General features: G+C 29.8%; 2 protein-coding genes across 3 annotated transcripts; one reads left to right on the top strand and one right to left on the bottom strand.

The window, feature by feature from the left end:
• The first annotated feature begins 5,186 nt into the window (after positions 1-5,186).
• Positions 5,187-7,478, top strand: LOC107027243 (NAC domain-containing protein 71-like). Its single transcript, XM_015228425.2, has 4 exons — positions 5,187-5,756; positions 6,069-6,346; positions 6,433-6,744; positions 6,843-7,478. Exons 1-4 carry the CDS (start codon positions 5,600-5,602, stop codon positions 7,116-7,118), a joined length of 1,023 nt encoding a protein of 340 aa, XP_015083911.1. The 5' UTR covers positions 5,187-5,599; the 3' UTR covers positions 7,119-7,478.
• Positions 7,479-10,891: 3,413 nt separating this feature from the next.
• On the bottom strand, positions 10,892-13,069 carry LOC107027377 (MND1-interacting protein 1-like). Of its 2 annotated transcripts, XM_015228555.2 has the most exons (3): positions 12,973-13,069; positions 11,860-12,681; positions 10,892-11,664 (listed from the first exon to the last, which is right to left on the bottom strand). In XM_015228555.2, exons 2-3 carry the CDS (start codon positions 12,679-12,681, stop codon positions 11,203-11,205), a joined length of 1,284 nt encoding a protein of 427 aa, XP_015084041.1. In that variant the 5' UTR covers positions 12,973-13,069; the 3' UTR covers positions 10,892-11,202. The 2 variants fall into 2 exon arrangements, with proteins under 2 accessions (XP_015084041.1, XP_015084039.1); XM_015228553.2 differs by lacking the exon at positions 12,973-13,069 and having other exon boundaries at positions 11,860-12,786.
• Between the last annotated feature and the right edge of the window lie 1,158 nt (positions 13,070-14,227).

Raw genomic sequence — 14,227 nt, 5'->3', positions numbered from 1 at the left:
AGCTAAGCACAAAAATGACAGCTGAATTTATTTTTTTCCAAGTAAATAAATTGTAGCCGTTGGTTTTAGACAATAATTCCCATTTGGCACAATGAAAATGAGACAAAAATCCAAAATGGCCGAAAGAAGGTGTAGACTTGTAAGAGAATTGAGACAAACATCGACAAGGAAATTAAAAGGCATATGAATAATAATAATAGCCATTCTAAAATTTCCAATGGATCTTATCACCTCGTCATGCGTTTGATTTATATATGCTGATAATTTAAATTTTTTTAAAATTATAAATTTATCGTAGACTCTATGTTCGTAACAATCATTTATTTTATTTTTTAGGTTAATTAATCTCAAGACTAACTTTTTGAAATAGTTGTATTGAGAGAAAAGTCAGAATTTGAAGTTTATAGAATTCTAAATTTTTTAAATAATTTGTAACAGTTCAATTTGCTAGTGATATTGTTTATTCTACCTATAGATTCCACACGACTTTAAAACGTGTCACTAATGGGTAAGACATACTTACTTATATATCAAAAATGAATAAGCATGTCTTATCCACTAGTAACACGTTTTAAAGCCGTGCAAGCTTAAGCCCAAAGTGAATAATATCAGTAGCAGACTAGTCTGTTACATAATTATTGGTCTTAAATTATGTGTACATATTTAATCAATTTCTTAAAAAATATAAGACAAAATTTAACCTAAACTATTGAATTCGTCCGAATCTAACACACTCTACCCTACCATAGCTCCGTCCTCGTGTGCTTCTTCTACTATTGTTGATGCTTTAATATTTTCTTCCAATATGATTTGATGATCAATGACATCACTTCTATCTTGAATTGACCAAACTTTTTCTATTCTACGTTGGATCCCTCATTCACACAAAAATTTATTATATGAAATTCCAACTCTAAAATATTTTTAGTACAATTTCAAGTGTCCCCTTCTCATTTTTTGTCCCTTGGTTAAAACCAAAAGAGTTGTCTACGTACTACACTTTTAATTTAATTTCTTTTCATTCATTCTTCCTTTTTTTTCATCAACTTTTTATCTCTATAGAATAGTGGAGAAAGCACATAGCATTAAGTTCATTTAAGAAATAGTTAAAACTTGAAGTATAGTAAATACGATATATCAACTTATATAATATGAATTATTGTGATACAATTTAACTGTAAAATCAGTCAATAATTAATTCTTGTAAAACACAAAAATAACAAATAGAAAGAAACAAAGAGAGTATTTTAAACAAAGTTCCTATATTAAATAAATGGGAAAATGCACAAGTACTCTCCTAGACTATGATCGAAATTTCAGAGACACACCTTAACTAAACTAAGATCCTATTATCCCCTAAACTTATTCTTTTTGTAATTTTGTACATCTTTTTGGATTACGTGACATCCAATTATCTCCCATGCGCTTCAATTGAATCGGCCACGGAGTGTGTCACGTTAGACAAAAGATGCATAAAATTACAAAAAAAAAAGTTCAGGGGGTAATAGGACTTTAGTATAGTTAAGGTGTGCATTATCCCTTAAATAAATAGTTCAAATTTTCATATTTCTAATTTCTTTCTCTTCATTTTTTATTCACGCCAGAAAAATTAAACCCAACGATTTTTCCACATAATTATTGAGAGTGGAACCCAACAAATCTCTTTATTTTCCTCGCATCTCTTGTCTTGTGATATGCATGACCAAAATATTATTCTTATATTCATACAAAGAACAAAATGTCCACTGGCTAAACAATTGCAGGCCTATATTGTCTATTTGTCTGCCTAATAAGAAGTATGTAGTAGCTAATATATTATTATTAATTACCTCTTTTATAGTCTTTATATAATATATATATATTATTATTAATTGGTCATGTCACATGTTTTTCATTAGTTAGATTTTACTAGTTAACTATTTAATTTCCACCTTATAGTTATCTTTTAATAAAAATAAAAAATGACTAAAGAGTTAATTAAAAGTGAGTGGAACAAGTAAACTTAATTTAATTAATAATGGATTATCTATAATAGTGTAAAAGATTATTATTTGAAATCAATGAGGTCACTTCATAATTATATCATGTTTATAATGATTAAAAGATCGAATTCACCTCGTTCAAAATTTGTGTGCTTCTTGTCATTTATTTTACATTGATCGAAGAAATTAAACGTGAATGATACAAGTAAACTTAAATTAGTTAATAGTGAATTATCTATCTATCTACCTATATATATAATTTTATTGTTTGAAATGAATTTGATCATTTCATAATTATATTATATTTTTAATGGCTAAAAAGACACATGTTGTTCAAAATTTGTGTGCTTAATTCTATATAAAATTAAGTAGAAGATCTCAATACAAAGCAGCCGTCATTAGTATAACTTTTTTATTAGAAAAAAAAAAGGTTGTAGACAAGAAAAATATTCGTAACTTGCCAAACTCAGTATTTATGTACTTGCCTTGTCCATAAATGGAAACTGAAGAACTAATTTGTTCTTTAAATAAGTAACTTTAGCAACAATTAAACGGTTTGCATAATATATAATTTACATTAATCAATAATATTTGGTTTATTTATTTCTTGGTTTGAAAAGGGTTTTATAATAATTATACTATATCACATTAATATCATAATCTGAACTATCTTTTTGTGTGTGTTCTTTTTGGATAATGAAATAGATTAGGGGACCTTCATAAAAAGACGTGTTCAAATTATTAAATCTAACAGTTATAAGTAGTGTTATAATTTGCCCTACAGTTTTTTTTAATATATTATTTGAATTCTATCATAATTGTATCTTAATTCAAAACAGTTTTTGTTGGTACACAATGCTTTCTTTTTGAAAAAGAAAATAAAACATTTATAAATAGAAAAATGTTTAAAGAGTTTTTAGGAGATCTTTCTCTCAATAATTTTTAATATTTCTTTCTCATATGGAGACAAATTGATCAAATTATATTAAATTATTAAGTTTTTGATATAGTTTTTGTTGTCATTTGGTTGATCCCAAATTGCTAATAGTTATTATCTCCAAATTCATTTTCTTTTTGCTTTTAATTTAAATAAGTTTGTGAAATACTTACTACTTCCTCCGTCCCGAAATGTTTATCATGTTACGCTTATCGAAAGTCAATTTGATTAATTTTAAAGGTGAATTAGATCATATTAATTCGATATTTTAAACAAAAAAGTTAGATATTCTAAAACTATATGAAAAACACTATAAATAATAATTTTTTGCATATTAATATGATGAAAAAATGTATCTTAAAATGTTAATCAATTTTTTTGTAGTTTGACTCTAAAAATAGAAACCATGATAAACAATACCCGACGAAGGAAATAATTCTTAATTGAGTAACCATCCGACAAATTAACTCTCATAAGCCACCTATTAATAATTGTATGTTAATCTCTCCTTCGGCTAATTAATCCTATTTAGTGTCAATTGTATGCTTATTCTTTTGATATTACTTATATTAATTTGACATTATCATTGTATCTTAACATATAGTACGTAGAATACAACTTGTTATAAATAGTTGGAAAAACAAATTAGTTCCATCACATCAACATTGTTTTTTTTCATCCAATCAAATTTGGATTCACGCCGTAAAGTCTTACTGGAGTAAAATACTCCCAAATAAAAGTGACTCTGTATTCTAGCGAGCTCAAATCCAAAACCTCTAGTTATTAAGAATGAAAAATATTTATCACTCTATCACAATTCTGATCGGTAACATTGTTGATTTGCTAATTCTTTTGTGGCAATTTAACATGCTAGCTAGGCCTAGGGATTTAAGGTTTCAACTTTACTATAATTGAATGTGAACCCAAAAAAAATCAAAGTAGAGTTTTCCACAAAGTTGCACTATTAAAAAAAAAAGTAAGTAATCTCATTAAGCTCTTTAAGGACCTTTTTCTTTTTTTAACATTGGGCCATAGCATGACACAATCACTTCCATTAAACAAAGAAAAAAAAAGTGGTTTTGTCTATTCATGATGATGTGGAAGGTTGTAGAGTGCTTCAATACTTTGGGAAAAAGTGATCAAAATATTTGGAAGAAGACTCTACAGCACAACTAAGAAAGTTCAAAAAATAAACATTTACATAACTAATAAGGGTCCGTGGGTAGCTGGTTTGAAAGTGAGTTATGCGAATATTAAATTTTGTATAAGTAATATTACGTCAGTAGCTAGTTAGGAGATAATTATTCACATATAAAATTAGTAATACATATATTTCATCGTTATTAATTCTAACATTACTAATACATTCGTTATTCTATCATCTATCAAACAACCCTTCAGAGATAAATGATAATACTTGTGCACACCTTCTATTTAGACTAAATTAAATAAATTCACTTTATGAGTTATAAATTGAAGGACAAATACTTATTCAGCACTGATGTTCACATCAAAACCATTAAGTTTACCTTAATAGAATAATTTGATTTTGTGTTAATTAATGATGATTTAGTCGCACAAAATTATGTAGATAAACACATATGAGGTATCTATTATCCATTTGCCGCTTGATATTAAAGTGAGAATATATATCAATCCTAATTCAAATATAGAAATAAAGGTGTGAAAAATATCTCAATTTTGGTCGAATTTATTAGTATAATATTAAATTTTTGTTAGGACCTATTATCTTTCTGAACTATTTAATAGTATATATGTGCCCATGCGGACATTACTATTTATTATTTTGTATTATTTTTTATGTCCACGTGGGCAAATATATATTTTTAAAATACGATATTAAATAGTCTAGGAAAATTATAGATCCTCATAAAAATTTAGTATCGCAACAATAAATTTAACCAAAATTGAGGTATATTTCAGACTCTTATCCCCATTTTGTATTCATTCATTTTAGTATAAAAGCCTCTCAACCTCATTATTTTTAGGTAATTATAATATTCGCAAACAATCTATCTTCTTCCAATCATATTTTGTTAGATTATTATAAATATTATTATTATATTAATTTAATATAAATATCGAGTACGACTAAAGTCTTTTTAACTGTCACTAGTGCTTTGCTTAGGTAGGATATAACAGTTTCACAAGTGTGAACTGAATTCTAGTTTTTTTTTGTATGTGTGGGGTCATTATTGTGGAATTTTTGGTACCTTCAGACAAGTTGCAATTCTTTCGGTGTTCATATTTTTGTACTGTTGGATTCTCCATAGCCTATAAAAGCATATTCACAATCCTTTGTTATTACTCTACACAACTTCTCTTTCTTCTTTAAACTAAAAATATCTCTAATTCTGGTTATCTCGTTCGTACACATCTTTCTCTTGGATACTTGTAAAAATCAAATATTTTTGAACATTTTTTTTTCCAAAGGAAGATGATCTTGTTGTTACAAGAATACATTTTGTGGAAATTTATTGTAAATCTTGAAACAAAGTTCAGTGTTGCAAAAAGTTTTTATTTTTGGATTTTCCAAATTTTCAACAGATATAGCTGTGGTACTTAATTAATATTGTGTTGAAAATCTTGTTTTTGCTCTGTTGTTGTATAGCTAGTTGTTTGTTGTTTTTTTTTTTGGGAGAAATTCTGTTACTTCATCATGGCAGGAACATCATTGCCTCCGGGATTTCGATTTCATCCTACTGATGAGGAATTAGTTGGATATTACCTGAAAAGGAAAACTGATGGACTTGAAATCGAATTGGAAGTTATTCCAGTAATTGATTTGTACAAATTTGATCCATGGGAACTTCCAGGTATATATTTGTTCAATCTTATTTTGGCTTGATACGGTCACAAAAGTTTATGAATGTAATAAATCTTGTGATGTGAAACGTGTCAGGTGGAAAGTTAGAATTGTGTCTGTTTGAAGAAAATGTTGTAATCTGTTGTTTTCATTGGCACTTTGTACTAAAAATGTGTTGATTCTGCAAAGTTTGTCGCTTTATTTGATTATCTTGTTCTGTGGGGACATATCTCTTTTTACGTTTGAGAAAGTTATATGATTACTTAAATTATCAACGAGAATTAAGAGTTTGGGGGTTCTGATATTCTGTTTTTGAATGTAGAGAAATCTTTCTTGCCTAAACGTGACCTCGAGTGGTTTTTCTTCTGTCCTCGGGACAAGAAGTACCCGAATGGGTCAAGAACTAATCGAGCAACTAAATCTGGATACTGGAAAGCCACAGGGAAAGACAGGAAAGTTGTGTGTCATCCAGCAGTTGTTGGCTATCGAAAAACATTGGTTTTCTATCGTGGAAGAGCTCCGCTTGGGGATAGAACGGATTGGGTAATGCACGAGTATCGTCTTTGTGATGATGTTACTCAGGGTACTCCTAGTTTTCAGGTAAACAGAATCTATCTTATTTCTAAAAAGGCTCTTCTGATTTACTAGTAAACAATAAAATGAATCATATTTCGCTTCGTCTCTAGGGGCCTTTTGCACTTTGTCGTGTCATAAAGAGAAACGATGTTTCATTGAAGACGAAAGATGTTGGAGGAGTTAAGCAAGTTGGATGTAGTACAAGTACAACAAGTGGAGCATTTACCTTAGTAAAGGAACCACCAAATGCTCTTTCTGATGAAACGCCAACTCAAAGTGCATACATGAGCAACGATAGCAACTACTCGACTCCTATTACTTCTCCTTATCAGACAACACAATTCGGGGATTATGAGTCTGCAATAGGGGCTAGTTCTGCAAACCTCTGGATGTCCTCCGCTATGATTCTTGATTCATCTAAGGTATCTACATTATATCATTCGTAGTTCATTCAATTCTGTTTCTGTCCTGTTGTTACGTTGAGACTAACAATCTAACACTATTTTGTGGATGAATATAGGAATGTCCTCAGGGACAGAATGTATCTAATTACTGTCCACAGTATGACTTCCCGAGCATGACCCCGTGGCAGCCTAGTGATCAATCTGAGTTCACATCAAATTCAACTTTCCCGAGTTTTAGAGGGGAGGTTGAACTTTCTGGTGACTTAAGTAGCTTTGGCTGCATGTCTCCTTACTCGATTCATGGAAGCTACGTGGGGTTATATGGCAACGAGGACATGACATATGAAGTTTTCAATCAGAACGACTCAAACAGGAATCCAAATCTCTTCTGAAGACGAAATGATCATAGCAAGACAATATGTTATGGTTTGAAATAACTTAAAGAGTTGTGTTCTCTGAGACAATGGTTTTTAATGTTTGTCTTAAGAGTCCTTCGATTTTACAACGTCTCTGAGTCTAGTTCGCAAAGTCAATTTTAAGCATAAACGTTTGACATTGTTACTGAAGAATGAAGTATCTAGTGATTGATCATATTTAAAGATCACACTATAGAACATGGTTTATGTTATAAGCTAATGTAGCTAAAGAAAATGTCTGTAAAAGTATAAATTACCAGAATATCTCTTGTAAAAGTAATGTTTGAGTTGCTTTAATTTGCAAAGTTGAAATACATTGTGTTGTACCTTGAATTATTTGTCACATCTCTAATGATTTGTTTTACACTTAAGTCTCTTATAAAGCAACTATTGATTGGTTAAATGTCAACATATTTAGCCAATGATTTCAACAAAATAAGTACTTTTTTAAGTACCACCAACTACGCGATAACTAACTGTACTGATAAAGTTTATAGTCTAGTGATAGCGGTAAAATGATGAATAAGAGGACACTATAAGTAACTATCAAGCAAAGGATATAAGAAAGTAAGCTAGAAACGTTGTGAAAACTTTACTAGGCTCAACTTTTGAGCTTTAGATTAAGGGCTTTAACTTTTAATCTCTCCAATTATAATGTGTTCATTATGCCAAATAGCTCATCATTTGATCAATTATTCACTATCAAACTTTAGTTTAATTAGCTAGCGTTTGACCATAGATCCACTATAAGAAAATTGTAAATTACGTGAATTTTTTTTCGAAAATTAGTATGAAAATTCGCAGAAAAATAAGTTTCATGCTAATTTTCATACTAATCCCCAAGAAAATTCACATGTAATACACACTGTTTTTATAGTGAGATTTAGTTAAAATCACAATAAAGTTTTTTTTTTTGAAGTTGGTTGAAAAATAGTCTTTGAAACTTGAAGTTGTGTTTGAAATACATTTTAGGGATAAGGGTCTGAAAAATACTCCAACTTTGGTTTGAATTTGCTATTGCAATACTAAACTTTCATGATGACCTATTACCTCTCTGAACTATTTAATAGTGTATTTTAAAGGTATATATGTGCCCACGTGGACACATTACTATTTATAATTTTGCATTATTTTTTATGTCCACGTGGACAAATATATATGTTTAAAATACGATATTAAATAGTCTAAGAAAGTAATAGATCCTCATGAGAGTTTAGTATCGCAAGAACAAATTCGATCAAAATTGAGATATTTTTCAGACCCTTATCCCTACATTTTCTTTGGAAATAAATTGAAATTCTATGAATAAAACTGATATTTCACGACCTGATTTTGAAGTTCGAATAATTTTTGAAGATATATTTACAAAAAATCACCAAATTGTTTAACCAAACAATGTGTACTATTTTATTTTATTTTTTGAATACCTACTCTTAGAAAATCTATAGCCAAACAAAAACTAACATGATCAAATAGCTTCGTTCTTTCAAAGGAAGTTTGAGCTTCAAAATGTTTTTTTTTCTATTGAGTTAAACATACAAGTCTTTTTTCTTCATCGAATTAATATTACCAAAAAAAAGTGGATCAAATATATTTGAGCAATTTTCGTTATTATTATTCTTTTTTATTGAATAATTTTTATTTTGATATTAATAGTTCAAAAGTCACTTGCTTAACTAATTTAAATTCGTAATAGATAGACTGATTAAAAAGATAAAATTTCTTCTATCTTTAAAATGACGAAGTAAGGAATAACTCAAGAATATTTTATATTTAATAAATATATACTAGAAAGTTACTACATATGATTAATATTTCTTGCCATCAATACATATAATAGAATACTTGATGGAATAATCGAGATAACTTTGTGCACTAAATTGCTCAACGAAAACTTTCAAATTCAACTCCCATTACAAAAAAGTGAAGAATTAAAAACTGTTGCTTTTTAAGTTTTTTAAACGCAAAATTCAAAAGTAACATTTTTGTTCTTTGGTGATACAAAGGTAAAATATATCTATGATTTTTTTTTTATGAAAATCCGTAGTTGCTAACTTTTAAGATCGCAGAGGTAAAATTCCGCTCTACACAATACAGCACAAACTAAATAGGAGAGGTAACTGCACTGGGCAACCCTGAAGGATGAAATACATTCCCGATCTTGCAATATGAATGCAATACATCACTAATTTAGGAGTGTTTTCAACACTTCTCTCAGCTTTTTACTATAAGTCTCATGTTCGAGTTTGAGATCACTTGCTATGTTAGTAGATAAGTGTTTTCAAAGCTGTTAATAGTTCAGAAACGAATCTAATAATTTGTGTCAACTTCAAAATATTTTTCGTACTTCTCTCACTTTTTAACTACAAATCATAACTAGACAATACTAAATTCTAAATAATTTTGATTTCTTACAACTTTAAACTATTTTTCCGACCAATACAAAACATTTTTTTTAGTTATTGAGTGTAACAAAAAGCTCAAATCCATTTGCTGAAAAAGGAGTAATTAAAGAAATGGACTATATACAAATATTCTTCTTTTCCACCCCCTAATTGTTCAAATATAACCCAATTAGCATAGGGACTACAAAATATGAGTTTTTTTTTTTTTTTGGTTAGGGAATAATTAATTTTGCAACAATTCATTTTATTTGATTTTACTCTTTTTGGACTGTGCTTTTAAACCTTAAAAAGGTTCTTTTGTCCTACTATTATTATTATTTTTTACTACGGAATCGAAGATGTGTGCAGAAGAAGTAAATTCATAAAAAAATAATAATAATCTTTTTCGAAGTCAAAAGGGAAATTAGGTTGAAAAGTAATAATTTATAACCATTTTATAATTTAGACCAATTAAAAGAAACGAGAAATAATAATAAAGAAATGACCGAAAATTCATTGAAAAGTTTACTTATATGGAGTGTATTTATTTATTTATTTTATTTAAATTGATTGATAAGTAACATATAAAAAAGTTAAATAGTTAGTAAAGAAAAATATTTATACAATTAAGTAATTATGAAATTAAAAAAGTAAGATTACATTAATCAACGGTCTATTTTATCTATTCTAATTAATTTTCAAATGACTTTATTAGTAATACGTAGTATCGTCAATATTTCAATCTTTGTGCTTTATATGATTACAAGTGTTTCAAATATATCCGCTTAGCGAATTTCGAACCACCAATTGAAAGATCCAAAGGTGGTTCAAAATCGAACTGAAATTGAAAATTCAGATATAAAAGGTTATAGGTTAATTTACAATGAGTTAGTTATTGGTTAAAAAGTTCGATAATGATTTTGATTTTTTTTATTATTAGGTTATCGGTTCTTAAAAATTTGAGGTTTTTTCTTGATGGGTCAATCGACAATCCGATAGTAAATTAATTAATTATTTGTGTCATTTGATATATAAAGTCTTTGACTTGAGATTTTTCGTACTTTTATTTTTGGGTGTCTCAAAATTCTCAGTTACTCATTCGTGTATCGGTGTTTACTTTTGAGCAAAATATAATATGTCAACTCATGCGCATGGTTCGTTTGGTTTGTCACCTTATTTATAAGTGATTTTCAATGATTTTTTTTATTAAAAGTCTTAAGAACTAAAATCAATAACAATCAGCAATCAATAAATCAATGACCAATAGACAAATATTTTAATAGTTTTATAAAGATTTAACATATATAGAAAACGTTAATCAATAAGTTGAACTAATATGCTTAAAACCCTAACATAACCGATCGATACGCAACCAGATAGTAATTATCATTAAGTTCACACCAGAAATTCAACATTCAACAAAGACATATGACATATTGTTTAGGATTACATTGTTCAATCTACCATGTTGTTCAAGTCTATAGAGAGAAATAAAACATAATTTTTCTTTTGTCTTCTTAAGAGACAATTCATAAGCATGCCCACCTCAATAGGATTGGCGAAAACCCTATTGAGACAGTCTGAAAGATCGATACAATAACCAAAACGAAAAGCTTCAAGAGTCTAAGGATAAGTTCCCTTTCTACCACATCCGAGCCAATAGGGAGCATAAGGGCCTACGAAGCTGCACCAAAGATTCGAATTCTTCGTTCAATTGGAACCAAACATGAGGGACATTTAGCTTGTTCATTGTTACCATAATTGTCATTGCAGTTTGCACAGATAACCTGATGAGCACAAGGTAAGAAAACAACGGAAACTTCACCTTTCTTGCAAATAACGCATCGCCTATCATTGCTAGCATCCTTCTTAGACGAAGAAACTTCCAATGTATCAAACTCATGTAACAACTTTGCAATATCTCTTTCCGGAGCCTCATTAGATGCTTTAAGCCGAGATAATTCTTGATGAAGACGTTCGAGCTCATCCTTGTACTGCTGGGACTCTATTTCAAAGCTAAGCCGCATATCCATGAGCATTCTTTTGTTAGTAGCTTTAACTTCTTCATTGAGGCGCGTCTCCTCTTTTAGTAGCGATAAGGCTTCCGCCTTAGCCCTTTGTTCTTGCTTCCACATTGCCTGTCAAAAGTTGGACTTAGAAACCATTATCCAAAAGGAAGACATAGATCGCGATTTTATCATAACATAAACAATAATGATGAGCAAAAAATTGAATGTACATTTCAATTACCCAAGTGAAAATACAACTATGTATAGTTCTTTACCTATTACACACATATATTATACATTTGATAAAGAGAAGAAAGTACATACCTCAGCTTCCTTTTCAGTTTTCTCACTCTCAAGCAATTGTTGCTTCAAATCGAAGAGCATCTGTTTTTCTGCAGCGATACTGTCTTGCAACTTCTTTTTCTGTTTTTCCCAAACTTTAAGTTTCTTCAGGCACTTCTTCTCTTTCTTTAGAGCCTCCAATTGAGTAATTTCATATTCTGATGCTCTTAACTTGTAGGCCTCTATCTCTGCCCTTAATTCATCATTTTCCTTCTCAATCTTTTCCTTTATCAGGTTTCCCCTGTCAATTAGACCACTTGTTTTTTCTACGACAATCTTCATCTTTTCACACTCATAAACGAGTCTTTCTAAGCGACTTCCTTCTTTTAAATGCTTATCATTCTTCAGTTTTCGCGTCTCTTCCATGTTCATCCGTAATATCTTCAGCTCAATTGAGTCATTACTAACTTTATTTGCAGCTTGCATTACCTTTTGGTGCGCCCAATCTCTGCGCTCCTTCACTTGTCTTTCTAATTCTTCTGTCTGATGGATCAAGCTCGAATTCATCTCATCCATTTCCCCGTGGACTTGCATTGAATTCTCATTGAAATTCAAATGATGGAACTCACTCAAGCTGGCACTAACCACATTTTGATTTTCCATAATGTCAGATTCATCAGGTTTTTTAACTCCACACTCAGATCTGGACATACCTTCACTAGACAAGTTCCTAACGTCCCCGGAGTATTTCCTTAATTCAGCACTAAATGTTGCGATGTTTCTCTTCAACAATGTTTTCTTTGAAGGACTGAGATTGAACCTATTTGGAGATCCATGATCTTTGGATGAACCGCCAAGCTCCATCTAAGAATTTAATAGCAAAAACTCAGATTTTGTTCCAAATTGAGATATAACATTTCTATATAAAACTTGAAATTGATGATGTGCATATAATGATAATAAATTCAGTTTTTATATTAGGACTCTATTTTTTTACTCTTATTTCACAATGTTAGAATTCATAAAAACCTAAAAATTGGGTGAGGGGGGTAGGGGAGGGGGGGTCAACACCAACAAGATTCTAAATTATTGAATATTTTTAACTAAAAAATTAATATTTTTTTTTATGGATTCAAATTGAAAAGGAAGACTTACAACTTTGTGATTATCGCGCTTTCAAAATGTTGAATAGATTGACTTCAAGAGTGAGAGGAATGAGAGTGAGATGGGGAACTGTATGAGGTACGAAATTCTCAAATACAATTCCAATGGAAGGAATTGAACTAACTATTTCGATGTGGGAGAACTGTAGGAGGTACGAAATTCTCAAATACGATTCTAATGGAAGGAATTTAACTAACTTTTTCGATCTGGGAGAACTGTATGAGGTACGAAATTCTCAAATACGATTCCAATGGAAGGAATCGAACTAACTTTTTCGATGTGGGAGAACTATATGAGGTAAGAAATTCTCAAATACGATTCCAATGGAAGGAAATGAACTACCTATTTCGATATGGGGAGAACTATATGAGGTAAGAAATTCTCAAATACGATTCCAATGGAAAAAATTGAACTAGCTATTCCGATGTGAGAGAACAAGTCATTCGACATAGAGATTTTGAAACTGCAGATGTTTCTAAAATGAAAGTTATATATTACCTAGTTAGGAATAGAGATGGGTTGAATTCTCAAAATCTGAAAATAATTTTAGATATATCTGAAGTGATACCTAAGTGAATATATTTAGGAGAAATTACATAATTCGATATACTTCACTATCATATATACTATTATTACATATACTTTTAAAATATTACTTATCTTACTACTAACTAAGAATTTTCTTCCATATATTGAGAAAAATATACTTAGATACATGTATTTTTGTTGCGAGTGAGATGAGGAGGTAGACAAGCAATATTTGTTATGTATCTGAGATACGTGTGGATCGTACTAGATACACCTATATACATGAATTTGATCGATATGATTAACATGTATTTGAGAAACTAAATACATAAGAAAGTAGCGAGACAAATGGGAGAGATGCGAGGGAGGTGAGAATGTTTGGTTAGGTATCTTAGATACATGCGAATCCGTTTGGATACAATATATCTAAAACAAATTTGACCCCATATACCCTGAGATACATGTACCTGGACATATATGAATGCACCAAATATAGTAAGATAAGTAATATTGCAAACTATAGTGTATCTAAATAATTAATTTATAAACTATTGAAATTTATGTAAGTTTTCCATATATTACAAAAAATAATTTAACTTTGCTACACCTTAAAAACTATGTGCACTTTGCCCTAATGTAAAAAAATGATAGGATAAATTTCTATCTAGTAAAAATTCTAACATAATTAGTGAAATCGTCTACAGTTTATAAATAAGGG

This window comes from Solanum pennellii, chromosome 8, assembly GCF_001406875.1.
Source record: "Solanum pennellii chromosome 8, SPENNV200".
Taxonomy (NCBI): Eukaryota; Viridiplantae; Streptophyta; class Magnoliopsida; order Solanales; family Solanaceae; genus Solanum; species Solanum pennellii.
This window is presented reverse-complemented; position numbering and strand designations above follow the sequence as displayed.

What these genes read in the sequence shown, in the direction of transcription:
- LOC107027243 (XM_015228425.2), top strand. Translation starts at nt 5,600, where the DNA reads ATGGCAGGAACATCATTGCCTCCGGGATTTCGATTTCATCCTACTGAT. An exon ending in TGATCCATGGGAACTTCCAG is followed by an intron (nt 5,757 to 6,068) that starts GTATATATTTGT and finishes TTTTGAATGTAG; the next exon opens with AGAAATCTTTCTTGCCTAAA. An exon ending in TGATTCTTGATTCATCTAAG is followed by an intron (nt 6,745 to 6,842) that starts GTATCTACATTA and finishes GGATGAATATAG; the next exon opens with GAATGTCCTCAGGGACAGAA.
- LOC107027377 (XM_015228555.2), bottom strand. Translation starts at nt 12,681, where the DNA reads ATGGAGCTTGGCGGTTCATCCAAAGATCATGGATCTCCAAATAGGTTC. An exon ending in AAACTGAAAAGGAAGCTGAG is followed by an intron (nt 11,665 to 11,859) that starts GTATGTACTTTC and finishes AACTTTTGACAG; the next exon opens with GCAATGTGGAAGCAAGAACA.